This window comes from Artemia sp. Qi Xiang Cuo, chromosome 19 (genome assembly GCF_049724085.1).
Source record: "Artemia sp. Qi Xiang Cuo chromosome 19, ASM4972408v1, whole genome shotgun sequence".
NCBI classification, from domain to species: domain Eukaryota; kingdom Metazoa; phylum Arthropoda; class Branchiopoda; order Anostraca; family Artemiidae; genus Artemia; species Artemia sp. Qi Xiang Cuo.
Genome location: NC_142812.1, coordinates 19,962,382 through 19,986,211, shown reverse-complemented (window position 1 = coordinate 19,986,211; position 23,830 = coordinate 19,962,382). Strand labels below are relative to the sequence as shown.

At 34.1% G+C, this 23,830-nt stretch overlaps 1 protein-coding gene across 2 annotated transcripts in view; it reads right to left on the bottom strand.

Annotated features, from left to right (window-relative positions):
- Positions 1-13,934: 13,934 nt before the first annotated feature.
- LOC148940587 (uncharacterized) overlaps positions 13,935-23,830 on the bottom strand; it is a 55,921-nt gene continuing 46,025 nt past the window's right edge. For both annotated transcript variants that reach the window (XM_089104807.1, XM_089104808.1), the window contains exon 5: positions 13,935-18,927. In XM_089104807.1, coding sequence (XP_088960933.1) covers positions 18,715-18,927 — 213 coding nt within the window. In that variant the 3' untranslated portion in view covers positions 13,935-18,714. The remainder of the gene's footprint in view (positions 18,928-23,830) is intronic.

Sequence of the window (23,830 nt, the reverse complement as noted above, 5' to 3'; positions counted from 1 at the left end):
ATAGGAGATATGCGACAGTACAGGTTAAACGAAATCAAGAAAATAGTGGAATTATGGAAAAACATAGTAAAACCCAACGTGACACCACAAGATGCCGCAATGGCGCAGCATAGCGCCAGTATGAACCTAATAAACAATGAAAATAAAGAGAAATATTACGGATTCGCGATAAGGAAAACAAAAGTCCCTCCCAAAACGATGCAAAAAATTCAAATATCACAGATGATTGAGCCAGTGGTTAGCAAATCCGAAATATGGTTTGCGACCCCATCTGAAATTCCCGAAAATCTGCCATGCGAGGAACAGATTATATCTTATGACAAAGGAGAAAGTTTTATTTGGGTAACTAATAACCACGAAAATGATACAATTACAATAAAAAAGGGGAACGTGTTTAGTTCAAATCCAGGTTTTAACGGAGAATGATTTAAATAGATGGAAAAATTCTAAAGGAAACCTAGTTAACGGCATTAAAACCTCAAATAACAGGTACCCCCTAACTAAATCGCAATTTTTAAACAAATTTAATATGGATCATATTACGGACATGTAACTTAAGAACAAATTATGCTATTTTTTATGGAATTTTATATATTTATTTTCCGCATCTGAAGTTGATATCGGACTGATACCTTTTTATGAAAACTCAATTTTAACGACTGGTAATCCTGTAGCGAAACAGCCATATCGTGTGCCGTATAAGCACAAAGAGTGGTTAAAAAATAAAATCCATGAATTACAAAAAAATGAAAAGTGATCTTAGTACCAAAAAAGAATGGTGATCTTAGACTTGTAGTAGATTATAGAGCCCTCAACAAAAAAGTAGTTACCGATAAATTTCCTCTACCAAGAAAAGATGAAATTCTTGATTCAATTTCAAGTAAAAACAAAATTTTTACTTCTTGGACCTTACCCAGGGCTACCACCAAGTGAAAATAGCCGAAAAAGATGTCCAAAAAACCGCATTTTCAGCATCTGAATGTGGTTCATATGAATACTTAAGGGTGACTTTTGGATTTAAAACAAGTTCAAGCGCACTATGTATACCCTTATTACACCTGTTAAGAGGATTAAAGAATATAATTCATTTTGTTGATGATGTCATTTGCGTGGGAGAAAACACTGAACAACACTTAGCAAAATTAGCTAAGGTGTTCGAGAAGTTCAGACAGGGCAATTTAAAATGCCGGCCTGAAAAACTAAATTTATTTCAACCTAAAATTAAATTTTTAGGAGTAGTAGTAACACAAGGAGATATATCCCCAGACCCTGATAAAATAAAATGTGTTGCAAAACCTCAAACCCCCCAGAACTATTCAAGAATTAAGAGGAATTTTAGGTCTTACTGGCTACTTTAGAAAATTCGTACGCAATTACGCCCAAATTGCAAAGCCCCTCACGGAATTAACTAAAGGGAACTCCCAAAATGTTACCTGGTCCTAGGAAGCTCAAACTTCCCTAGACCGTCTCAAAAAGGCGCTCACTTCTGAACCAATATTATTACTTCCTGATTTAAAAAACGGACAATTTGTGGTCACTACAGATGCTAGTTCAAAACGCATTGGGGCTATTCTTTCGCAAATAATTCCCATGGGAAACCCTCATCCTTTACAAGGACCTTCTAATCAAAAAAAATAGAAAAAGTTATATGCTATTCGAGTTGAACCTTATCAAAGGGTAAAAATAGTTATCCCACCACAAACTTGGAATTATTATCTATAATTCACCACTTGGACAAATTTAGACACTATTTAATTGGTAGAAAATTTATACCACGATCAGACCATAAAAGTTTGCAGTACCTGTGCACATTTAAAAACCCTACGGGAATTCTAGCTAGATGGATTATGAAAATCCAAGACCTAGATTACGAATTTGAACATTTAAAAGGTAAACAAAACGCAGCTTGTGACTTTTTTAGTAGATACCTAGAAAATATTTCGTCGGAAGCTGAGGAAAATGAAGTTAACGCTATCAATGCTAAGAGCAAACATAAATGTAAGAAAAACAAAGTCAAAGACACAGTAAAGGAAAATAAGGTTAACTATTGTCCCTTTTCGTTAGAAAATGTAAAAAGAAAGCAAAAAAAGGACGAAATGTGTTCGGCGCTTATTAATTACTTTGTGAATGACGATGCGTTACCGGATAAATTCAAAACTCTTAGAAAAGAGATAGATAATTTTTACTATGATCTTGATGAAGAAATACTATGTAGAATCGTGATTGCTGAGACAAATAGAAACCAAACTTCAATAATACCTGTATTACCACAAAACTTAATAGCACCTGCATTTGAATGTTTTCATTCAGATATAGGTGGACATTTAGGAGTAATGAAAACTTTCTATAAATTAAAACAATATTTTTACGTGCCGTCAGAAATGACAAAACTTAAAAAATTTGTAAGTACATCCGAAGCGTGTAACTTAAGAAAAATCCCCCAGGCTTATCCTAATCCTCCAATGGGAAGAGTCCCGGTAGCAAGGTATCCCTTCGATATTATCTCATTTGACTTATAAGAAAAAGACGGAAGCTTGCCTGTTTCCCGCAGAGGCAATACTTGTATTCTTTCAGTTATAGATCATTTTTCCGGATTTACTTTTGTAAAAGCAAAAAAAGATCAAAGCGCTTATGCCACCAGTAAGGCGTTGGAAAAATTATTTTTAAAATTTGGAGTTCCAAATAAGGTTTTGAGTGAGCTTAAAAGTAACAAAAGATTTAATGAGTTCTTAATATAGAGAAAATGGGGACAGCCCCGTACCACCCACAAGCTAATGGTAAAATAGAAAACAGGCATAAAATATTTTCAAACGTATTAAGTATTTATACGAAAGACAATAGGAACGACAAGGGATCAGTTCTTACTTTATATAACTAACGTAATCAACACTTCTTATTCAGAAACAACTAAAGATATTCCTTTTTTTTACTTTTCGTTCGTAATTTTATAATTCTGTATGATAATATTATTGAATATCGGCCGCATCATTAAATCCTGGAATATTACAAATACGAATTTATAAATAAGATGAGAAAAATTTATAAAATAGTTAAGCAGGAGTTAGAAAAATGTAAAATATACCGAGAGCTAAGAAACCAACCCAAAGTCAAAGGGAATATAGATTTCAAAGTAGGAGACTGTGTCTATCTGAAGAACGAAGCAAAAAAGGAAGGCAAAAAACTTTCCAACAAATATTCGGGACCGTACAGAATAATCAGAAAGTACGATAAAGATTATACTTTTAAAATGGAGAACTCCGATAGTGGAAGAACTTACAAGGCGCATGTTAGCCGAATAAAAAGAGCCAAATTTCCAGAGAGATGGGTATCACATCCCTCCTCTACAGATTCGTCAGATACAGAAAATGAGCCCCCTAAATCAAGATTGGCAGAGCTAAAACCCTTTAATTTCAAGCAAGACTATTTCGAGAATGAGAGCGGTGAGGAAAACTTCGAAGAATTTTTAGCTATGAAAAATGTAGTTATTCCAAAGAAAAAATCCCTAATACCAGTAAGAATAAAAACGCCAAAAAGCTCAAAAGGTTCATCACCAGATAGCGCGGGAGAATTGGATTACGCAATATCTCCAAAAACACAATTTTTCCCCGATAGAATTTCGACTCCTTGTCCCTCAAAAAGATTTCCAGACGATATGGTTTCCCCCGCAACACCAATAGAAAGGCCCCTGTCCTTACAAGAAGAATTAAACAGAGCTGAAGTAAACCCCAGTATTACTGTAAAGAAAACTCCCCCAAAGATTCAACTAAAACAAACCTACGAGAAGCTATGGATTTAATGAATTTTCCCATAAAAACGAGTCAAAGTACATTGCCCAAGAATAAAACTCTCAAGAATGGCCAGTAACGACAATATCATGATATAACTGTGTAAAGGATCAAGCCTAAACAATGGACTTCATGGAGGGGAACCTTAGTGCAAAAAATGCTCCATCCCCCTGAAGACATGGCATTCAAACAGTGGAGGAACCCCGCGAAAACTCTTGATTCCTCCCAAAGCTCTCAAGGATCTTTCAAATCTCCCGAGTTGAAAACTCAAGACGAGGACTTAGGGAATAAACCTTCTACTTCTAGAGGAGTATAAATTTACGATGGAAGGGCAGGTGATACCCCAAAAAGTGCTACCTCTTAAATTTCTCATCCGGATTCGTCGGAAACCAGTTCCGAAGGGTCTGACGGCAAACCAGACCATATAGTAGTTAAAGAAATAGGAAAATCAAGACCCACTTCAGCAGCCGCACACGCGAAACAAACGAAATTAAAAGGGAAATATTTTTTTAAAAAAAAATAAAAAATTTTTTACTTTTTTTCGCTATAAAAACCAAAAAAGAAAAAACCGCAAGAAACAGTGTTTAAAATCTCGACACAGTCAGGCAGAACGGTTAAAAAACCTGACAGATGGAAATATCCCTAATTAATGTAAAGACAAATTTCAAATCCCTTATATAAATCAACTTGCGATCCACCATAATAAATTTAACAGTGTGCAAGTAAAGTTAACCAAGTCAATATTAATGCAAAAAATAACAATAATAATAATACGAGTGATGTCAAAACATTGGTGATCAGAGAGAAAAGTGGGAACAGAAAATAGGAAGCTCGTGGTCTACTGAGGACGACAACTGGCGTTGGACCACGTTTTGTGGGAAGCCTGGGGAGGAACTCAAAGCCCATGCAGCTTTTAATTTGTTGGGTTTTGGCGGTCCCCTCGGATTTTCTATGAACATCGACCCATGTCCTAACAAAGATTGATGTAAAAAAAAAAGAAACTACCAGTACTGAAGCGTCTAATTATGAGCTGATCATGTTCGTGGATGTGGCAACCTGATCATAAGGATCATGAATTCCGTTCCCTTGGATCCTGTTCATATTTATGAATGTTTTCATGATTTCTGTTCCAAGAGAAACTGTTGGAACTTTGTCTTGTTATAATAATACAGAAAGAATAGACCCAAGTTACAAAACAGAATTACTGTTACAAAATGTGGGTACGATAACCATAAAACAAGAGTGTCGACTCGTAACTAAAGAGTCAGCTGTTCGAACGCCGTTAATTACCACGAGCCCAAAAATAATAAGTCCCAAAACAACCAACTTCATGGCAATTAACCTGTCGTTCACTATTCCCAATATAGAAAACGAGGAAATGAAAACCTCGATATGATCCAAAATAGAAAAGAATAAAGGGACAATAAAGCTTACAAAAATAAGAGAAGCATTAGATTCCCCTATTTACAAATGAAGACCAGAGATTAACGTATGCGGATAATAGATACGGATTGTTCTCAACCAATTTCTGGTGGGACATAATACTGGCCGTATGTTTCGTATTCGCGACTTCCCTGACCATAAGAACCCTATTGACTTGTAATTACGTAAAAATTCTGAGACTAAGAAGGCGAAAACCAAGAGAAGAACACGGGGAAACGGCTGAAATGCAGAGGTTAAACCCGGAACCCACTGATAACGTCTAAGCCAAGAAAAAGGGAAGACATTAGAAAACGAGCGGGTATAGAGGTCTCCACTCGTCCTTGCTATGTCTTGTTCCCTCACTGTAAGGTCGTTTGCGTAAACCTGTGTGGCTATGAGGCGTTTCAATATGCATTTTTTAAACAAAAGGGACATGCGTGAGCAATGCAGGCATGAAACATGTTGCAAAATGAGACCTCAAATTTAACCATGTAGCATAAACCCAGTTTAATGATTATTTTAAGTCTAATGTAAAATTAGCTAAGTGTTGAAAGAGGTTAAAATAAAGTGTATGTAGTAGTGTATATTAGAAAGCATAAAGTTAAAGAATTAATCTTTTATATCGTCGTTAGGCTATAATAAGATAGAAGACACTTCTATGCATGGAATTTGCTAATGGGAACTTTACATACATAATTCAACCAGCATGAAAAAAAATTTGTTTTGTGTAATGATATTAGTGTATTTATTTAACTCTGTCTCGTAGCGTAAAATTCATGTACCCAATCAATACGTGACTTATTTGTACTATGAATATTTACTTTAAAGAACGTGTGATTCTGCCTCGTTATTTTTATTACAGGAAGTGGATTGACATACTGGATACCGATAATTACAATGAGTTGCCAAGTGCAGATACAACCTAGTAGCATCTATTTTCATCATACCTCAACCAACGAAGAGTACTCACCAATAGACTCCAGGCAATTTTCATCCCAGCTTCGTCTACGAAAACAACAGTTATCTTTGATCGTTGTTTCCTCGACCATGAACCATATTACGTATCAGGTAACATTATATTTGAATCTCAGTATCCAGTGCTTTATCGAACTATATAATCACATAAATTCTGAGAACCCCATCGACCAGTACAAGATATAAGTACATAAATATCGCCTTTGATAATTATTATGGACCCATATACCATATGACCGTATAGTCATGATATTTACTGACCCCAAAAACTATTTATGTGTCACAGACTCACGTGTCGAATCCCTTTCGACCATCTTTTGGAATCCATCCTATCACTTCCGTGTGGAATGTCAATATCTCTGCTATCCTATAAATGATACGAGATAATTTCTGAACAATGGACCTGGAGACCAAAATTAACCCCAGTGACCAGCCCCTCAGTGACAATATACCACTCCTAAAAGTTAAAGACAATATGTTGAAGGAGTCACTATAGTTTGATGTCAACCTGTTCCAAATCCAAACTTCAATTCCCCCATGATTAACCTAGGAATCACCGCAAAGGTTAATAGACGCAAGCCATGAACTAACAATTTTATAAGAGACACAAATGAACAATTTTATTAGAGAATACATTCTCTATGTGCTTCAAAATATCCCAAAAATGATATGCTGAGAAGAAAATAAACGCACTCCCAATGTTCGACCCCTTAATGATAAGGCACCCTATGAACTATCAAAAAGCAGGTGAGAATGAACCCTGATAGCATATCCCACACCTGCAGTTGGAAGCATCATTTCCCAGTTGACAATTAGAGAAAGCTCATCGGGTGAACAAAATCTGGCTTGAACTGTCCCATAAAGAAACCATAAGATAAGGGCTTTAAAAATTATTTCCAAGATGAAAAGAGTGAAGAACAATAATTTACAACAGAAGGATTGAGTACACTAAAGACTCGAATGGTGATGCAATAGATGTGAAATTACATATGTTACTTCTTAATAACTTTGATAACTCAAAAATCCCAATATCCTATCATTAACGTTGCGTAGCAAACATCCCCAGTGAAAGTGTTTTAATGTTACCAGTGAACATGGTAAACCCAATATTGTGTGTTTTAAATCGTTCTTGTATGTAATGTTAGATGTCCAGATAGAGCTATGTGTAGGGTTGTAGAGCTATACATTTAATGTAGCATAGATAGAAAGTAGTGTGCCATATAAACAGCAAAATCAAAAAAAAACCTTGTAAAAAGTGAATTCAAACAAAAATGTGAAGGTAGAATAGCCCCAACCTTGTTGGAAATGTAAAAGTAATCAGTGTTAGATGTAGAAGAAAAAATCTTTAAGTATAGTAGTAAGACTAGGCCAATAGATAGTTTTAGTCTGGGTCGTTAATTTTAGACGATAACACAAAGCTAAATAAGAAAAGCAATAGATAACATTTTGCACACTCTTTATCAAGCCACAACATTAACATAAAAGAATTTTATAGAAGAAAAATTTAATAACTTGCCAACATTTTAAAATTCCAAAGGCAAGCAAGTACTAATGACGGGACGTCATTAATTAATGGGACGGGTAATATGTACCGTGAGCAAAATGCGATATATCTAAAATACAAAAATAAAGTTCCTTCTTTCTAAAAGATAGTTCCGACTTCCTACAGTTAATTAAATCTAGTTTCAAAAATGAAAAGTCCTTAATCAGCAAAGAGAAAAAACTGCAGTTAGCCTCAGACAAAGAACGGCGCTATCCAAGCTTTGGATTTCGCTAAGACAGTGAGCAAAAAAAAAAAGATGCTACGCACAATATTTCTAAAGAAGTTTAAATGATAAGAACCATGTGAACGTTTGAATCATCAGAAATATTTAAAACAATTTATTGGGCGAAGGGTTCGCATCCTTGGGCCACTTGAGCCAATTGGGAGCCAGTTCTTACAGCGCAGGACAAAAAAAAAACTACGTTTGATAGTGGGGTAAAAGTGCTTTTTGAAAATATTCGTAAATTGGAATCAGGACCATTCAGATAGAATTTTTTCGCGATTCAAGCTTGGCGATTTTTTCATTGTTGTATCTCAGTCACCGTTATTGTCATTTGAAATGACCCATTGCTGTTCACCCAAATATGTAAGTTTAAATAAATCTATTGCTTTTTTACCTGTGTTTATTTCATTTTATGTGTCAGTAGTTAGCCTAATAACCGGTAATGAGTTCGCAAATCTCTAAGGACGTTCCCAGGGAATCTGATCTCCAGATAGCTCCAGAAAAAGAGGTCACATTTATATTTCTACACGTTTTATTTTCTCTCATTAATTGAGGGTGGCGCAAGCCTTGTTGGCACAATCTTCAGCGCTATAAGCGGCGCCATCGGAGAACTTATAAGGTGTAAGATCGCAGCTTTAAAGCACGATATTTGATTTGACGCGGTCAATATTTATGACCACAATTAAGCCCAGTCCTTTCTTTTATAGCTAATAATCGCTATATAGCCACAAATAACTTCCATCGCTACAAGTACAAGGGTTTATGCGAGAGTCCCATATTAGGGTAGGATACCTCCCAGAGGACTAACAAGCCAATCGGGGACTGCAAGCAAATAACAAAGGCTTCTGAAACTTCCAAGATCATCAGGCAAACCACCACAAATTCCACGCACTTAAAGTATTCTCAACAGACCCTTATACTAAACTCTATTGAAAGCTTTTGAGACATTAAAATACACGGGCTATAATTATATAAGTAGTCAAACCATGTTAACTTTAAAATATCGAAAATTGACGAGCAAAGATTATTTCAATTTAAACATTGTGGACCAGAATAAAATATGCAGAAAAAACGAAATATAAATAAGAAGACTGTGTATGAAATCTATTTGGAGAATTTGTATTTGGTCTGATTTTTTGTTTATCTGATTGCGCGTCAATGAGCCTCTGATTGGGTATAAACGCCTTATCACCTACCTTCATCTTTAATTGGATTGCATACCCAATGTATGAAGGCTATCTGCTTAATCGCTTCTCCACACGGTTTACACTCTACCTCTAGTCCCGTAATATATCTGTCCTTGTTTTAGTAAGTTTTTTTTCAAAAAGCCTTTTTAAATTTTCGGTAACTGTGGGCTAGGGTTCGTTTCTCTAATATGTTACCTCTATGGGAGCAACCATGATGTTCGTTACTTCAACAATATAACCAGCATATTGGGTATGTACGTCTTGCTATATGTATAAGACTGCAACAGCAAATGTTACGATGAACACAAACGATCGTTCGATCAACGAACGAAACGTCAAACGAACGTCGAACAAACATTCGTTCGATGAGCGAACGAAACGTCCCTCTTCCAGTTTATAAAAAATAAATTCAAAAAGTATACTTTATTGACATACATTAGACTTAATATTAAAAAAAAAAAAACGACTATCCCTATTAATAATATATTATGAACAAACACATTTTCAAACAGCATATTAGTTTTCACAAAATAGTACAAGGAATTCCAATACATACAGAAGGAAAAAAATATTGTCTAATTTTTCCACGCATTGCCATTAATCACGTTCTACACTGTTCCATACCCTTTAACAATATATATTCTGGTTAACAGATACTTTTGCTAGTTTGTTTAGTATTGTAGTAAACAAAATAGAACAGAAAAACAAACAAATTCTTGACTTCAAAACCAGATCCAAGGCACACAATACTGAATAATCACATAGAGGTGGACATAAAAAAGGAAAAACTACTCTTTTCAAACAGTTTTGTTTTGTTGACTTACGAATTGTATTTGAAAAAAAAAAGCAATTTGACTTCTGCAATTATTTATAATTAAGTTAACTACAATAGGCTAACTATAATCAATTAAAACTGAAAAATGTGAAAAACTGTGCTAGAACATCAAAAAGAAAACCATAATTTTACATAAAAAGTATCAACTTCTTACTGAAAAAAAAAAAATAAGAATAAAGAAACATTACATGATACCTACAACTGAAGGTTATGCACTAAATTATTAAAATTAAACGTCTGTTTTTGCCAGTAATTAGAAAAATATAGTTATTTGTCCAAGAATTAGTCACAAAGTTACAAAAAAGTGAGACATTTGAAGCTTTACCAAAACATTAAAAAATATATCGTAATATGAAATATATGAGGCTTATTAAAATGGAAAAAAGTGCGAATCTTTGATAACTATATAACATTTATATTGTTGAAATTATTTATTTTTAACAATATATTGTTATTATTTCTTAAATTCAAACTTCCTGCAGTAAAAAACATCTATTATACTTTAAGGAAGGTAAGTTTTGTCAATGCACTAAATACAAATTTGAAAGGCAAAATTAACTTTATGGAATGTTGACCAAAAGGGATTATCAAACAGATAGGCAAATGTGAAGTACCGGTGATGGCCTGTTATTACTAAATAAATTATAAATTATATATAAATTTATTATATTATAATAATTATATTATAAAAAATTATATATAAATTAAAAAGACAGATATTGAATGGGGATGCATTTTTAAATATTTTTCAAACTGAATTCATCTTGACGCGCAAAGAGGAGAAATAACCTAAATTCGTCAACTGGCCCTAAACCCCTTTCACATCGATTACCGTCAGAAGAACCATCACCTCAGACCTTTTATAAAGATTTTTTATATATATTCTTGAAATATATTTATTTTTAACTATAAACTGTGATTATTTCTTAAATGTAAACTTCATGAAGTAGGAGACATCTATATACTTTTAAGAAAGGAGAGTTTTGTTAACCTTTACCAAATACAAATTTTAATGAAAAAAATAAATTTTATTTAACGTTGACCAAGACAGATTATCAAACAGATAATTAAAATGAGCTGCTGATGAGAACCAGTTATGAATCCACTAAAAAATGCAGTTAATAAGTGAGGTGCATTTTAGAGGTTTAAGAAGCTGAATTCATCTCGGGGTGTAGAGGGGCGATTTAAAACACAACTTTGTCAGTTGACCCTATACTATCCCCTTTTCATCTCAAATTGGATTTGAAGAAAGCGAGTTTTCTGTTAGTATACTGAAACATTTTTTTTTTTATATATATATTTCTTATATTAAGGTAGGCCATTCATGAAGCGAAACTTTAGGAAAAGTCAGATCATATCTATGGGATATAAAGAAGTTGCCTAGCCTTGCAGAACTTGTTTTGTGTCCATAAATTCAGGATTTTCTATAGGAAAAAATTTCATTTTCACCACTTTATAAACAATTTCTGTGAAAAGAATCCTAAAGCAAAATATAAGAAACACAGAAAAAGATTAAACGGTTAGTATTCAATGGTGTTTCAAATATTAACTCAAGCCAAGCCCATTGTCCATGAGTCTAAAGATGGGAATGGGCTGGGCGAAATCTCCTGTCAACTGAATACTGAATAGCCTGTTCCTGAATACTGAGTTACTGAAATAGCATGTTACTGATTAGCATGTTCTAGAGAATACAGACGGAAAAAGGAAAAGAATCAAATACTTGATTGATTTGTCAGAGCACCAGCTTTTCCGTTCTTTCTTCAACCACACCTACGACCTACTGCCGTAGGCCGACCTACGACCGTCCAAAATCAAAAGAAATAAAGTACAAAAGTAAGTTGTTTTTTTTTTATTTTGGACGGCTTTCTTTTTTATTTTGGACGGCCTACCTACGGCCGTCCAAAATCAAAAGAAATGAAGTACAAAAGTAATTTTTTACCACCTGCAGTTTGAAACGGCCAATTTATATACAAAATGATAGATAAAAGGTAAATATTTAATTAGAACATTTAGAAAAGTCCCTCTGTATAAGTTTCCTTATATAGGCGTAAGATATAAGTTTTCTAACAGAAAAAAGTTTTCTTAAACAATCAGCGGAGACGAGCTGTATCTAGAGGTGCATTTTACTCAAAAGGATGAAAAACTAAAAATGAAAAAAAGATTGAAGAAATGAGGAGTAGTTACATGTCCTGGGAAAACCGTCTAAAGTCCAACGAAAATATTTTTGAACTTTTTGAACGAAAAAGTTCAAACAAAAATTTAGTTTGAAAAAAAATTTAAACTGAAGTTTGAACAAAAATTTAGAACTGAAGTTGGATTATCAGGCAATCCAACTAGCCCAACGGAAACCAAAAGTTGCTCTTATATATATATTTTTTTATTATTATTATTACCCCAATGGCGCAAGTGTAATTTTATTAGCATGTTTTCTTTTTTTTTTTTTTTGCAAAACCAATATTTTGGCCCGGCTAAACTGCCGAGTAGGGTGACAATCGCTTTCTGGACAATCTTCATTTTACTGGTGTAATGTAATGAAGCCACCCAGTTTTGTTAATGAAGATTTATTTTAATAAAATTGGGATTAACAAAATTTCTAAACCAACTAAATTGTCAGGCAATCCAACTAGCCCAACTGAAACCAAAAGATGCTTTTAGATTTTATTTTTTTACTATGTTTTAGTTTTACTATTTAGTGTACTAGTTTTATTTATTAGCATGTTTCCTTCAGAGATGCCCAGCTACAATTTTACTGTTGTTTGGATGGGAATTCCATTTGTGTCTGGAAGGTTTGGTGTCTAGTGTTGGTCTAGTACATGAGCACTTTCTAAAAGAAACATTATAAAATTCTGAAAACTACTATAAAGCATTCTGAAATACTTATCTTATATCCTTGCAAAAAACTACTTTGTGAAGTTGGTAGGTTAGTTGGCTAGTTGGTTGAATATGTGATAAAAAAAATTTGTCTGTTGATGGTAATCTTTCTCACTTATTATGTTTTATTTTTTATTGAGTCGAAAAGCCTAGTTCACATTATTAAGACACTGAAAATCGTAGTATAACTATGCTACTATAAACAAGAAGATCAAAATACAATGACAAATGGTTTTACCTTCTATTTTTACTTCATATAAATGGCACTAATTCAAAAACAAAGATTCAGAAAAGAAAAAACTTCGTTTTTACTAAATCAAAAACTGAATACGACCCAAAAATGAACAGCCTTGATACCAACAAATTGTTTCAGAAAAGAAAAATATAAATTCAGAAAAGGAAAAACTTCGTTTTTACTGCATCAAAACTGAATAGAACTCAAAACTGATCAGCCTTGATATCAATATATTGTTTTTGAGCATACCCCCACGATTTCGTAAATTTACTCTGTTTCGACATTTCACTTCTTTTTTTTCAGAAAAGCCTACTGAGAAGAGTATTTGGCATTTTGAACTTCCATGTAATTTCACAGCTTAGATCTTAAATATACATTATGGAGATCTCCATAAACTGTATACCAAACATAAAATAAAATTTTTTCTTCCAACTTCTTTAGCAATTTGACAAAATTAATAACTCCAGTTAAACATTTTTCAAAAAGTTTCCTTGACTGTTCCAAAACAAAACACGTCAAGTTTATAGGCAACTTTTAAGCAGTCGCGGTTAAGTTGTGTTACCAGTCCGCAGCTAGAGGTTCGAGGGGGGGGGGAAGAGGGTGTTCAGCATATGTTATTTCTTGATCCAGCCCCCCTTCCCCCCAAAAATATACGATTTATTAATGGCTCTAACAGAATGTTTCCTGACCCCTCCCCCAAATATATATATATATATATATATATATATATATATATATATATATATATATATATATATATATATATATATATATATATATATATATATATATATATATATATATATATATATATATATATATATATATATATATATATATATATATCATAACCGGTTTATTAATGGCTCGAAGACTGGCATTATCAAATTCACCTCTTTCTCGCCAGTCAAAACTCAGTATCCGACCTAACTCAGTCATAAGGAAGAAGCATTTGGGATAAGAAAAAATTTAAGAGGAGGAACTAGCAGCTTCTCAGATATTACGGGACGGAAAAGCATAATCAATGATGACGCAGAGAGCGATTTACAAAGAGCACCTGCACCCGCCAGTGTCCAGTTGGGGGCATTTATATCCTCCCCCTTACATACTATAATTCACCGTATACCCCGGCATTGTTAGATTTATGTTGAATTTGTACAATTAAAGACCAAAAAATATGAAAATTTTTGCCAAGATTCTGGACATAGTTGCGGAGGTAGTAACTGCAAATTTAAATAATATAAATTTTTTTGTAGCTAGGACAGGCAGGCTAAAAATGACCCTTATACAACACTGAAGTCTCAACTCGATCCAAGTTCCTCCCAAGATATTGTTAATATGCTACTTTGATAACCTGGATATATATAGCGCATTTTGATTCATCTTCAATCGCTCTCTTAAGTCAAAATTCGATCATTATTCGAACTGGAAACCAAAATAGTCTTCACTCTAAAAGGTTATTTAAAATTGTCATCGGATTACAACAACATTTTTTACATTTTATCCCCCTTGTGCCCAAAGACATACTAAAACAAATCCTATACTTTGAAACCCATTAATTTAAACTTCTTACAACAATGGGCAGACACAATAGTACAGGCCCCCTCCCTCTCCCAAAAACACTAGTTACACGCATACTTATAACGCTGATATTGAGGTAAAAAAAAAGACTAATAAACTACTAACTGTCTTTGCTGAATGTTCGCTGAATCATTCTCTTTCAATATTTGTACTTAACCAATATCATTTTTTGTGGGGAAATTCAATCTGGCAGAATACAGCATCATAAAAAAAGGAAGAAAGACAGAAAACCTAACAAGAAAACACAACAATTCACAGACAAAGTATAACTCAAGGATTGTCAGAACAATCAGACTATACCCGAACTCTGAAGCACATTGGCTTTCTAACAAACATTCAATATTGCAATCAAACTCTTTAGTAGAAAAAGAACGATTCGTGATATAAATAAAAAAAAACTAAATGATATTAATGGTTCACACATCTTGATTTTGGTTCAAGTTCAAAGTGAGCACCAGACACTGTTATTCCGTTAGCTACATTTTATTCAAAAAAATATGCTGATTAGCCAAAAAACTCAAATTTGATCTAAAGCTTTGGAAGTGTTTTGATGTGGCAACTATATAAAAAACGGGAGCATCGATTGGAGATATTTTAGTGTTATAGCCCCATGCTCCATGTGGTGTAGTTTCTATGGATAAATTTACCGGTATATATAGCCCCATGCGGTGTACAGCCCCATGCGGTGTAGTTTCTATAGATAAGTTTACCGGTATATATTGGCGATCACAAGAAAACTTTTCTATTAGTTTCGCTTAGCGAAAAACACGGGGAATGGCTTCTTCTAAGGAGCCAGGTCTTTCCTTCTAAAGAGTCCTTAAATCGAGCTGTTAATCCAAATTGAAAAAGATAACGAATCTTTTTTCAGTGTTTAACCCAAGGTCCTTCTTTTTATCTAACCGATTAAGAATATTTTGCCCAACAAACTTGGAGGTGTCAACAAACTAGGAGGTGTCAACTAGGCTTGCTTCTTCTATTCTTAGTCTCATCTCCCTGTCCTTTATCTTTAAGGCCAAATTCCGAGTCCTTGAATTTATTTTATTCAAGCCATATCTTAGGTTTGCATACCCTTGCGCAGTAACTCCTATAGACAAGTTTACCGGTATATATTGGCGATCACAAGAAAACTTTTCTATTAGTTTCACTCAGCGGTAACATTGCCACTGGTACAAAGCTTTCCCACTGGTTATACAGAAGTTCCACAGGGTTCGGTATTGATTCCGCTTCCTTATTTATTACATGTTGATAGCATGAGGTTTTACATGCCGGACTCATGAGTCAAGTCGTTTGCAAATGAACTGCAATTAGTTCATCTAGTCTTTGTATGAAGGAGATATTGGAAAAAGTAAACAGTGTTTTGAACAAACTTCATAATTTTACTATCCTTAGTCTTTTATCTATTAATGTAAATAAAACAAATTTTATAGTGTATAGTGACAATAAGAACAATACTTAATTTTGCTGAAAAGTTCTGCTTGCCCAAAAACCCCTGCAGCAAGTTCAAAACACACAAAGTTGGATCAAAAGACTGTCAACTTTATCATACCCTTTATCAGAAACTCCATGAACTTCATTCTATTAGTTTCATTTTACGCCCAATAGAAACCTCCATAAACTTCATCCTATCACTTTCACTTAGCGGCCAATAGGAACTCCATAAACTTCATCCTATTAGTTTCATTTTACGCCCAATAGAAACCTCCATAAATTTCATCCTATCAGTTTCACTTAGCGGCCAATAAAACCTCCATAAACTTCATCCTATTAGTTTCTCTAAACGACCAATAGAACCTTCATATGACATATACACAATGAACCTCCATAAACTCCGTCATATTAGTTTCACTTAGCGGCCGGTAGATCCGCCATACCTCAAATAGAACCTCCATAAAGTTCAGCCTATTATTTCTATTAGTTTCACTAAATGATCAACAGAACTTCCATATAACCTCAATAAACTTCATCTTAGTAGTTTCCCTTAGCGGCCAAAAGATCCTCCATAAACTTTATCCTATTGGTTTCTATTAGTTTCACCTACTGACCAATAGAACCTCCATATAACCTCCAACAGAACCTCCATAAAACTTATCCTATTAGTTTCACTTCATATTAGTTTCATATCACCACTGGTTACAAAGCATTAGTTTCGTCTAATAAAAGACAAATCTAAAACTGGAAAACAAGATTTCTTTAACAAAGAATTTCTTTAACACCTCCCAAATTCTTTCATTGGCTCCTGCGAATATCTTCGGAAAGGGAATTCCGCTAAACATTGATAGAAAGTCCATGACTGTTAATACTCCTTACACCTCACAAACTCTTTCATTGGCTCCTGTGAATATCTTCGGAAAGGGCTTTCCGCTAAACATTGAAAGAGAGTCCATGACTGTTATTACTCCTTACACCTCCCAAATTCTTTGATTGACTCCTGCGACTATCTTTGGAAAGGGATTTCCGCTAAACGTTGATAGAGAGTCCATGATAGTTATTACTCCTTACACCTCCCAAATTCTTTCATTGGCTCCTGCGAATATCTTCGGAAAGGGAATTCCGCTAAACATTGATAGAAAGTCCATGACTATTATTACTCCTTACGCCTCACAAATTCTTTCATTGGCTCCTGCGAATATCTTCAGAAAGGGATTTCCGCTAAACATTGATAGAGAGTCCATGACTATTATTACTCCTTACACCTCCCAAATTCTTTGATTGGCTCCTGCGAATATCTTCGGAAAGGGAATAGCTTTCGAAATTTGTATTATTATTTGTTAATTCCCCGCCCAATTAATACACTTCTAAAAGTTATTAACTAACATTTTTTGTTAGCTACTATTTTTCTTTTCACGAGCTAACATTAATATTTCACCATGGGATGGCCAGAAAAGTCCATAGTAGTCCCCAGACACGGAGGAAAAAACGATTTCTGGGAAATGAATTTAAGATTTCGGGATTTCCAAATAAAGATCAACATACGAATCTGAAACTTTTTGCACACTCATTTTTCATAGAGAAGCATCATTTTATAATGGAATGTTGTTGTCACAGTACTCTCACAATTAGGGCCATATCCAGGATTTATATTCTGGGGGGGGGGGGGGTCACAAAATGATTAAAAAAACGGATCAAGAATTTGTTTGTATGCATTTTTGTTAGGTTTTTACGAGTCGGAAAAATATTTCGGGGAGCGGGGGTCAAACCCCCTAGCCCTCTAAGGGATGTGACCAAGGATACGGCCTTGTTCACAATGCAATCTTAGCTACTATTTTCATCGGCTACTTAGCATATCTTGAATGGAATAAGTCTTCTTCAATTAAAAAGCAGAGGCTAATTTGAACGAAAATTTAGCTAATTTTTTTTTAATAAGAAAAAAACCACTGGACGAACAGTAATTTAAACGACCTCGCTCGCGTTTATTTATATATTATACACTATTAGTTTTTTTTAAATATTTATACAAAACAAATAGTTACGCACTCGTGAGGGAAATTTTCGTAAGCGATGTAACTAAATAATTTCAAAATGCGTAAGTGGTGGGATTTTGTGCTTTCTAAATTAAATAAAGCTCGGGCAAAAACCAAAAGTTTGATTAAAGAAAAAGTCGATGGTAATTTTATCTTCTCAACTTTTCATCCGTTTGACCCGATTTTAAAAAGCTAAGCATGAATATTAAAACCTGAATTATGAAAAAAAAACTCCTTAAGATGAAAGTATTCCTAGCACTAGCTTAGCACTACCGTTCCTACTCTTTCGTTACATAAATTAATTACAAAAAATCATAATTCTCATTAGAAATAAAAGACAATTCCCAATTTACCATAACAAAAGTCCAGATTTTGAAAAGATTATTTTCTATTAGTTCTCAATTTTCTCATCTATTTAAACTTAGATACATTCAAAAGATTATCACGGTTATACTTGGACAAAAAGATAAATTTAATATATTTTTGGAAAAATTAATATAAGTTTCTAAGCAATCTAATCTTAGAGCTTAGGACATTTGTATATGGTACTGGTGACGCCAATATGAAGTTCAAGCTATCATTAAAGAAGAAATAACTTATGCAAAAATTTCAATTCCTGCTTCCTGTTTCTTAGCAGCAGCACAAGCCTTCCGCATTTCAGCCAGCTTTTTTCTAGCCTCCTCACGAGATTTAGCTGCTTCTGTAGCTTTAGCAGATTTTGGAACTGCTACATTTTGGGTTTTCTCAATGGATCGCTTTTTTTGGGGAGCTACAGCTGCTGAACTAATCGGAGCTATATGACAAGGTACCTATAATAAAGAGCATATTAATGAAATAAGAAAAACATATGAATGAAACAAAAGAGCCTATGAATGAAATAAAAAGAATCAACGAATGAAATAAAAAAGAACATATGAAAGAAACAAAAAAAGCCTATAAATAAAAAAAGACTATGCATGAAATAAAAAAAGAGCATCTGAATGAAAAAAAGAGCATATTTATAAAATAAAAAGAGCCCATTAATCAAAAAAAAAGAAATAGATGACGGATTATATGTATATGAGCATATGCAAGAACATGTGCAGCAACAGTTGAATGAATGACACGTAACAATAGACATTATTATTACTACTACTACAACTAGCAAATCACTGCAGCACCAAGCCGCCTGAGGCCAACACAGCTACGCACGCTCTTCCCCCATCCTAATCTATTCAAAGTCCCCCTCTTTACACCCTCCTAGGAAGTTCCCATTTCGCTTAAATCTTTCCTTACGATATCCTCCCACCACAACCGAGGGCGACCTGCTGTTCCGTTTACCCCTAAATCGTTGGCTGAAAAGGACAATCTTTGGCAATCTGTCATACTTCTTCCGCAGAAACTGCCTTTACCATCTAAATCTTTCTCTCATTATAGCCATAGAAAGCGGGATTGAACCTCATTTTTCGTAAAGCTTACTTTTTGAAATACGGTCAGTCAGCCAGGTACCCAAAACAATCCGTAGGCAATTTATCGGGAAAACATCTAGCAAATCTTCCTCCGTTTTCTAGAGCGCCCATGCTTTCGAACCATATTTGACCACTGTCATAGCGCCAATATTATATTCGTAAACAGCGATGAAGACCACATTGCCTTCCCATCATAAAAAACAAGTAGAATAATATGGAAAACTTTTATATAAGACAGTGGAACGCAACTTTAAATGAATATTTCGACCCTATATCCAAGGGCCGTCCTCAGAAAAACAAATGAAAAAGAAAAACGAAGAATATAAAAGAACTCGCATTCAAATACAACCTTTAAAACTAAAATATTTTCTCAAGAGAGTCCAAAATATTTTAGTTTTAAAGACGAAATTTTAATGTGAGTTTCTTTTATATATATATATATATATATATATATATATATATATATATATATATATATATATATATATATATATATATATATATATATATATATATATATTTATATATTCTCACTTGTTTTGCTGAGGACGACCCTTGGATAAAGGGTCGAAGTATTCATTTAAAGTTGCATTCCACTGTCTTACATAAAAAATTTCCCTATTGTTCTACCTGTTGTTTATAATATTCTATTCTCGGTTCGCGGGCTTATTTTTCTATTCTTCCAAAAAATTTTCCATTTATTTCGCAATTCCTATTTATAATAGCTTATTTTTTGTCTAAAGATGGTATAATGGTGTGTTACAATAGATATGAATAGCATAAGAATTTTCATCATATTTTTTTTTTAATTTTAATCAAAATAATTACCATTGTCATTATATCCGTTAATTTTCCCTTTTTTTCGAGAGCCGAATTCATTCTTTCAAAATATGAATAGCGCCAAACTATCATGCAAATAAGGTTCTCACCCTTGATGGCAAAAGGCCTATCTTGGATTTTTTATCCGGAGGAGGGGGGGGGGTCTTGTGTATTTATAATACGCAAGAAAATAATTTTTTATATATTTATGTTAATTTTTTACGAATAAGATGATAACCTTTGGTGGGGGGGGGGGGTTCAAACCAGGTAAGCCCCAGGATACGGTTACGCTTGATGCAATTCGGTTCTCCCGTTTCGTAATGCATTCCTTGCAGAATAATAGTTCCGAACGATAGATCTTACAGAGTCTTTAAGATAAAGTTTGTGTTTATATTTAGCAATAAAATTATTACAAGTAGCATATAGTAAATCGGGAACTCAATGATTATTCTGCATTAATTTTCTTTAACTTTCAGAGGGAAAGTTATCCATACGCAATGACTTTAAAATAATGTTAAATCAGAAAAAGGACATCTAACTACTGCATGAACTTCCTCAAGTGATTCAGCAGAGGCAATAACTATACATATATATCCACATATCTATAATACCATGCTACTAAAACTATATTACTAAAATACTCTACTATAGTATGATACTATATTACTATGCTACTTTTACTAAATATCACAGCAATACATAGTAGTGTAAGTAGTCTGGTCTAGTCCGGTTTAGTAGTCTGCTTAGGTTTACCTCAAAACCGTGAAATATACAGGGAATGTGTTATGCGATAGCGGGGCTAATTTATCCAAAAGGAGAAATTTACATGCTTTGAATTTACATGCTTTTTATATATATATATATTTAATCCTAATTTTCAATCTCTTTTCTTCGTTTATATATTTTTTTTTCAGTTATTTGTGAAGTTTTTTGAAGTTATTTGTGATTGATTGATTGAAAAAGTGCAAGTCGCTGAAGATAAAAGGAATGCCACTGAGTAGAGTGGAGGTGATATTAGCAAGAAAACCTTAACAACCTCAAAATAGGCAATGCCCCTCTTTTGCGGTTGACAACAAATAATATGGGCAACTTATAAAAGTAGAAACTGGTGCTAGTGTTGGAAAGAAAACCACCAAAGCTACCTAGCGTTTGGCAACTTTTTTAACCCAAAAGTGCTCCATACTTGTATTTTCAGGTACTTTAAAATACAAATGATGATAAAGACAGCTATATTGTACCCAAAGTTGATCTACCATCTCAAATTCAACTAGCCTGCTTAACCTACCAGGATTTCCTAAGCTAACCTAGATCTTCTTTCTGAGGACCAAATTCAGACTTTATATAATTTTTGAAAATAAAAGTACTTATTAATCAACACTGACAGAGGAATTTCAGCTTTGATCTTGTGGCAATACCGATTATTTGTATTAATTATTGATTATCATTTTTTTGGAATTTGCGACTTTTCTTATGAAAATATGAAAGTGCCAAAAAGATAATATACGCTACCTAGCGCTTGGCGACCTTTTCTTTAATGAAAAACTGTTAAATACTTGTCTTTTCATGTAGCCTACGTTAAATCCAGGAGAGAATAGTCAGCCAAATTCTATCGCCCTTAGGTATACTCTTTCAAAGTCAACCAACTAAAGCCGCGTTTTCAGGCTCAGCGGGTTCGAACACGGGTTGTTCTCGTCTAGTGCATCAAGCCTTGTGCACCAGTGCATCTATTGCATCAAACACGGGGCTCAAACTTCGAACCCGATGAAACTAGACGAAAAACTTGAAACTAGACGAGAACAACCCGTGTTCGAACCCACTGAGCCTGAAAACGCGGTTCAACTTAACACACAGGGATATTCTCGATCGGCCCTAGGCCTTTTTGTAAGGACTAGATCTTGACTTTAAATAATTCTTCAAAATAAAAAATGCAAATTAATTTTCACTTGCAGAAATTGTTTAGCTTTCATCTTATTGCAGATTCGTATCGATTATCAAAATTTTCTTGAAAATTTTTCACTTTTCTAATAAAAAGTCGAAAGTACAAAAAAGAAAATCGTCAACGCTATTTAGCGTTTGGCGACTCTTTTTTAACTAAAAAATGTTCAATACTTTTCTTTTCATTACTTTGAAATATAGGGGAAGGTACAGTAAGCCAAATTCTGCTCCCAGTAAGCCTACCATCTCAAAGTCTACTAACCTGCTTAACATACTAGGATATTTTCAATCTACCTTAGGCCTGCTTTCTGAGGATTAGATTTTGACTTTAAGTAGTTTTTGAGAAAAAAAAACAATACTCGTTAATTATCACTTACAGAGAAATTCTAGCCTTAATCTTATTGCACCAGATTATTTGCATCAATTAAGCCAAATTTAAAACGAAACAAACAAAAGCTACACTATAATTAGCCCCACAGCCGTATCCAGGATTTTGTTCGAGAAGGGAATACTATTTTATTCTTTACGAAGCACAACAAAAATTTGTTTAAACGTATTTTTATTACTTCGTACGAGTAGTTTTTTTCTGGGGGGGGGGGGTCAAACGGTGGAAACCCACCCCACCCCCTGGATACGGCCCTTATTGGTACTGTTAAAACTTTAATCCCAATCTTCCCAATTTAAATTGCCGAAGATCCAACTATTATGGATTATAATGCCTCATCATAACCTTAATTATACTAAAGTGGGCACTTCTGAAGATGGAGGAGAATTTGTTTGCTGTTTTCCAGAGAAATTGTCTGTGGATTGTTTTAGATACCAGTTTGACTAGCCGTATTTAAAACAGTAAGCTCTACAAAAAATAGGGTTCAATCCCGCTTTCTAGGGCTATAATGAGAGAAAGGTTGAAATGGCTAGGTCATACTCTGCGGATAAAGAACAATAGATTGCCAAAGATTGTCCTTTGTGGCCTACCATCTAGGGCCAAACAAAATCAGACCATCCGCGAATGGGCTGGAAAGTGTTCGTAAGAAAAGATTTAACGGAACCTGGAACTGGAAAAAACCAGGAACCTGAAAAAAAAACAATTCGAACTGCCTATATAACTTCAGCTCCCCCTCCCCCACCCCTTCATTACAGAATCGGCTTCCCCCCCCTAGACAAGAAGCTACGTACGCCCATGTTCATAATCCTTTGCTACCTCTACCTTTGAGTTATCCTGCTTCTTGATTTTTTTCCAGATTAGATGCCAGATAAATTACTCTTGCTAACCTTTAAATTGTATTGAATAAATTAATATTTTTTTATTTGTTTCTACTTATTAACTCTGCCCTCTATTTTAATAAAAATACAATTTCCAAAAACTACAAAATGATTATAACAGTTAGATTATTTTTTTCAACTGCCTCTGGTTTAAGGTGTCTAGATTAGATGCCAGATAAGTTACTCTTGCTAACTTTTAAATTGTAGCTGCGCGCAGCTGTGTTGGCCTCAGATGGCTTGGTGCCAG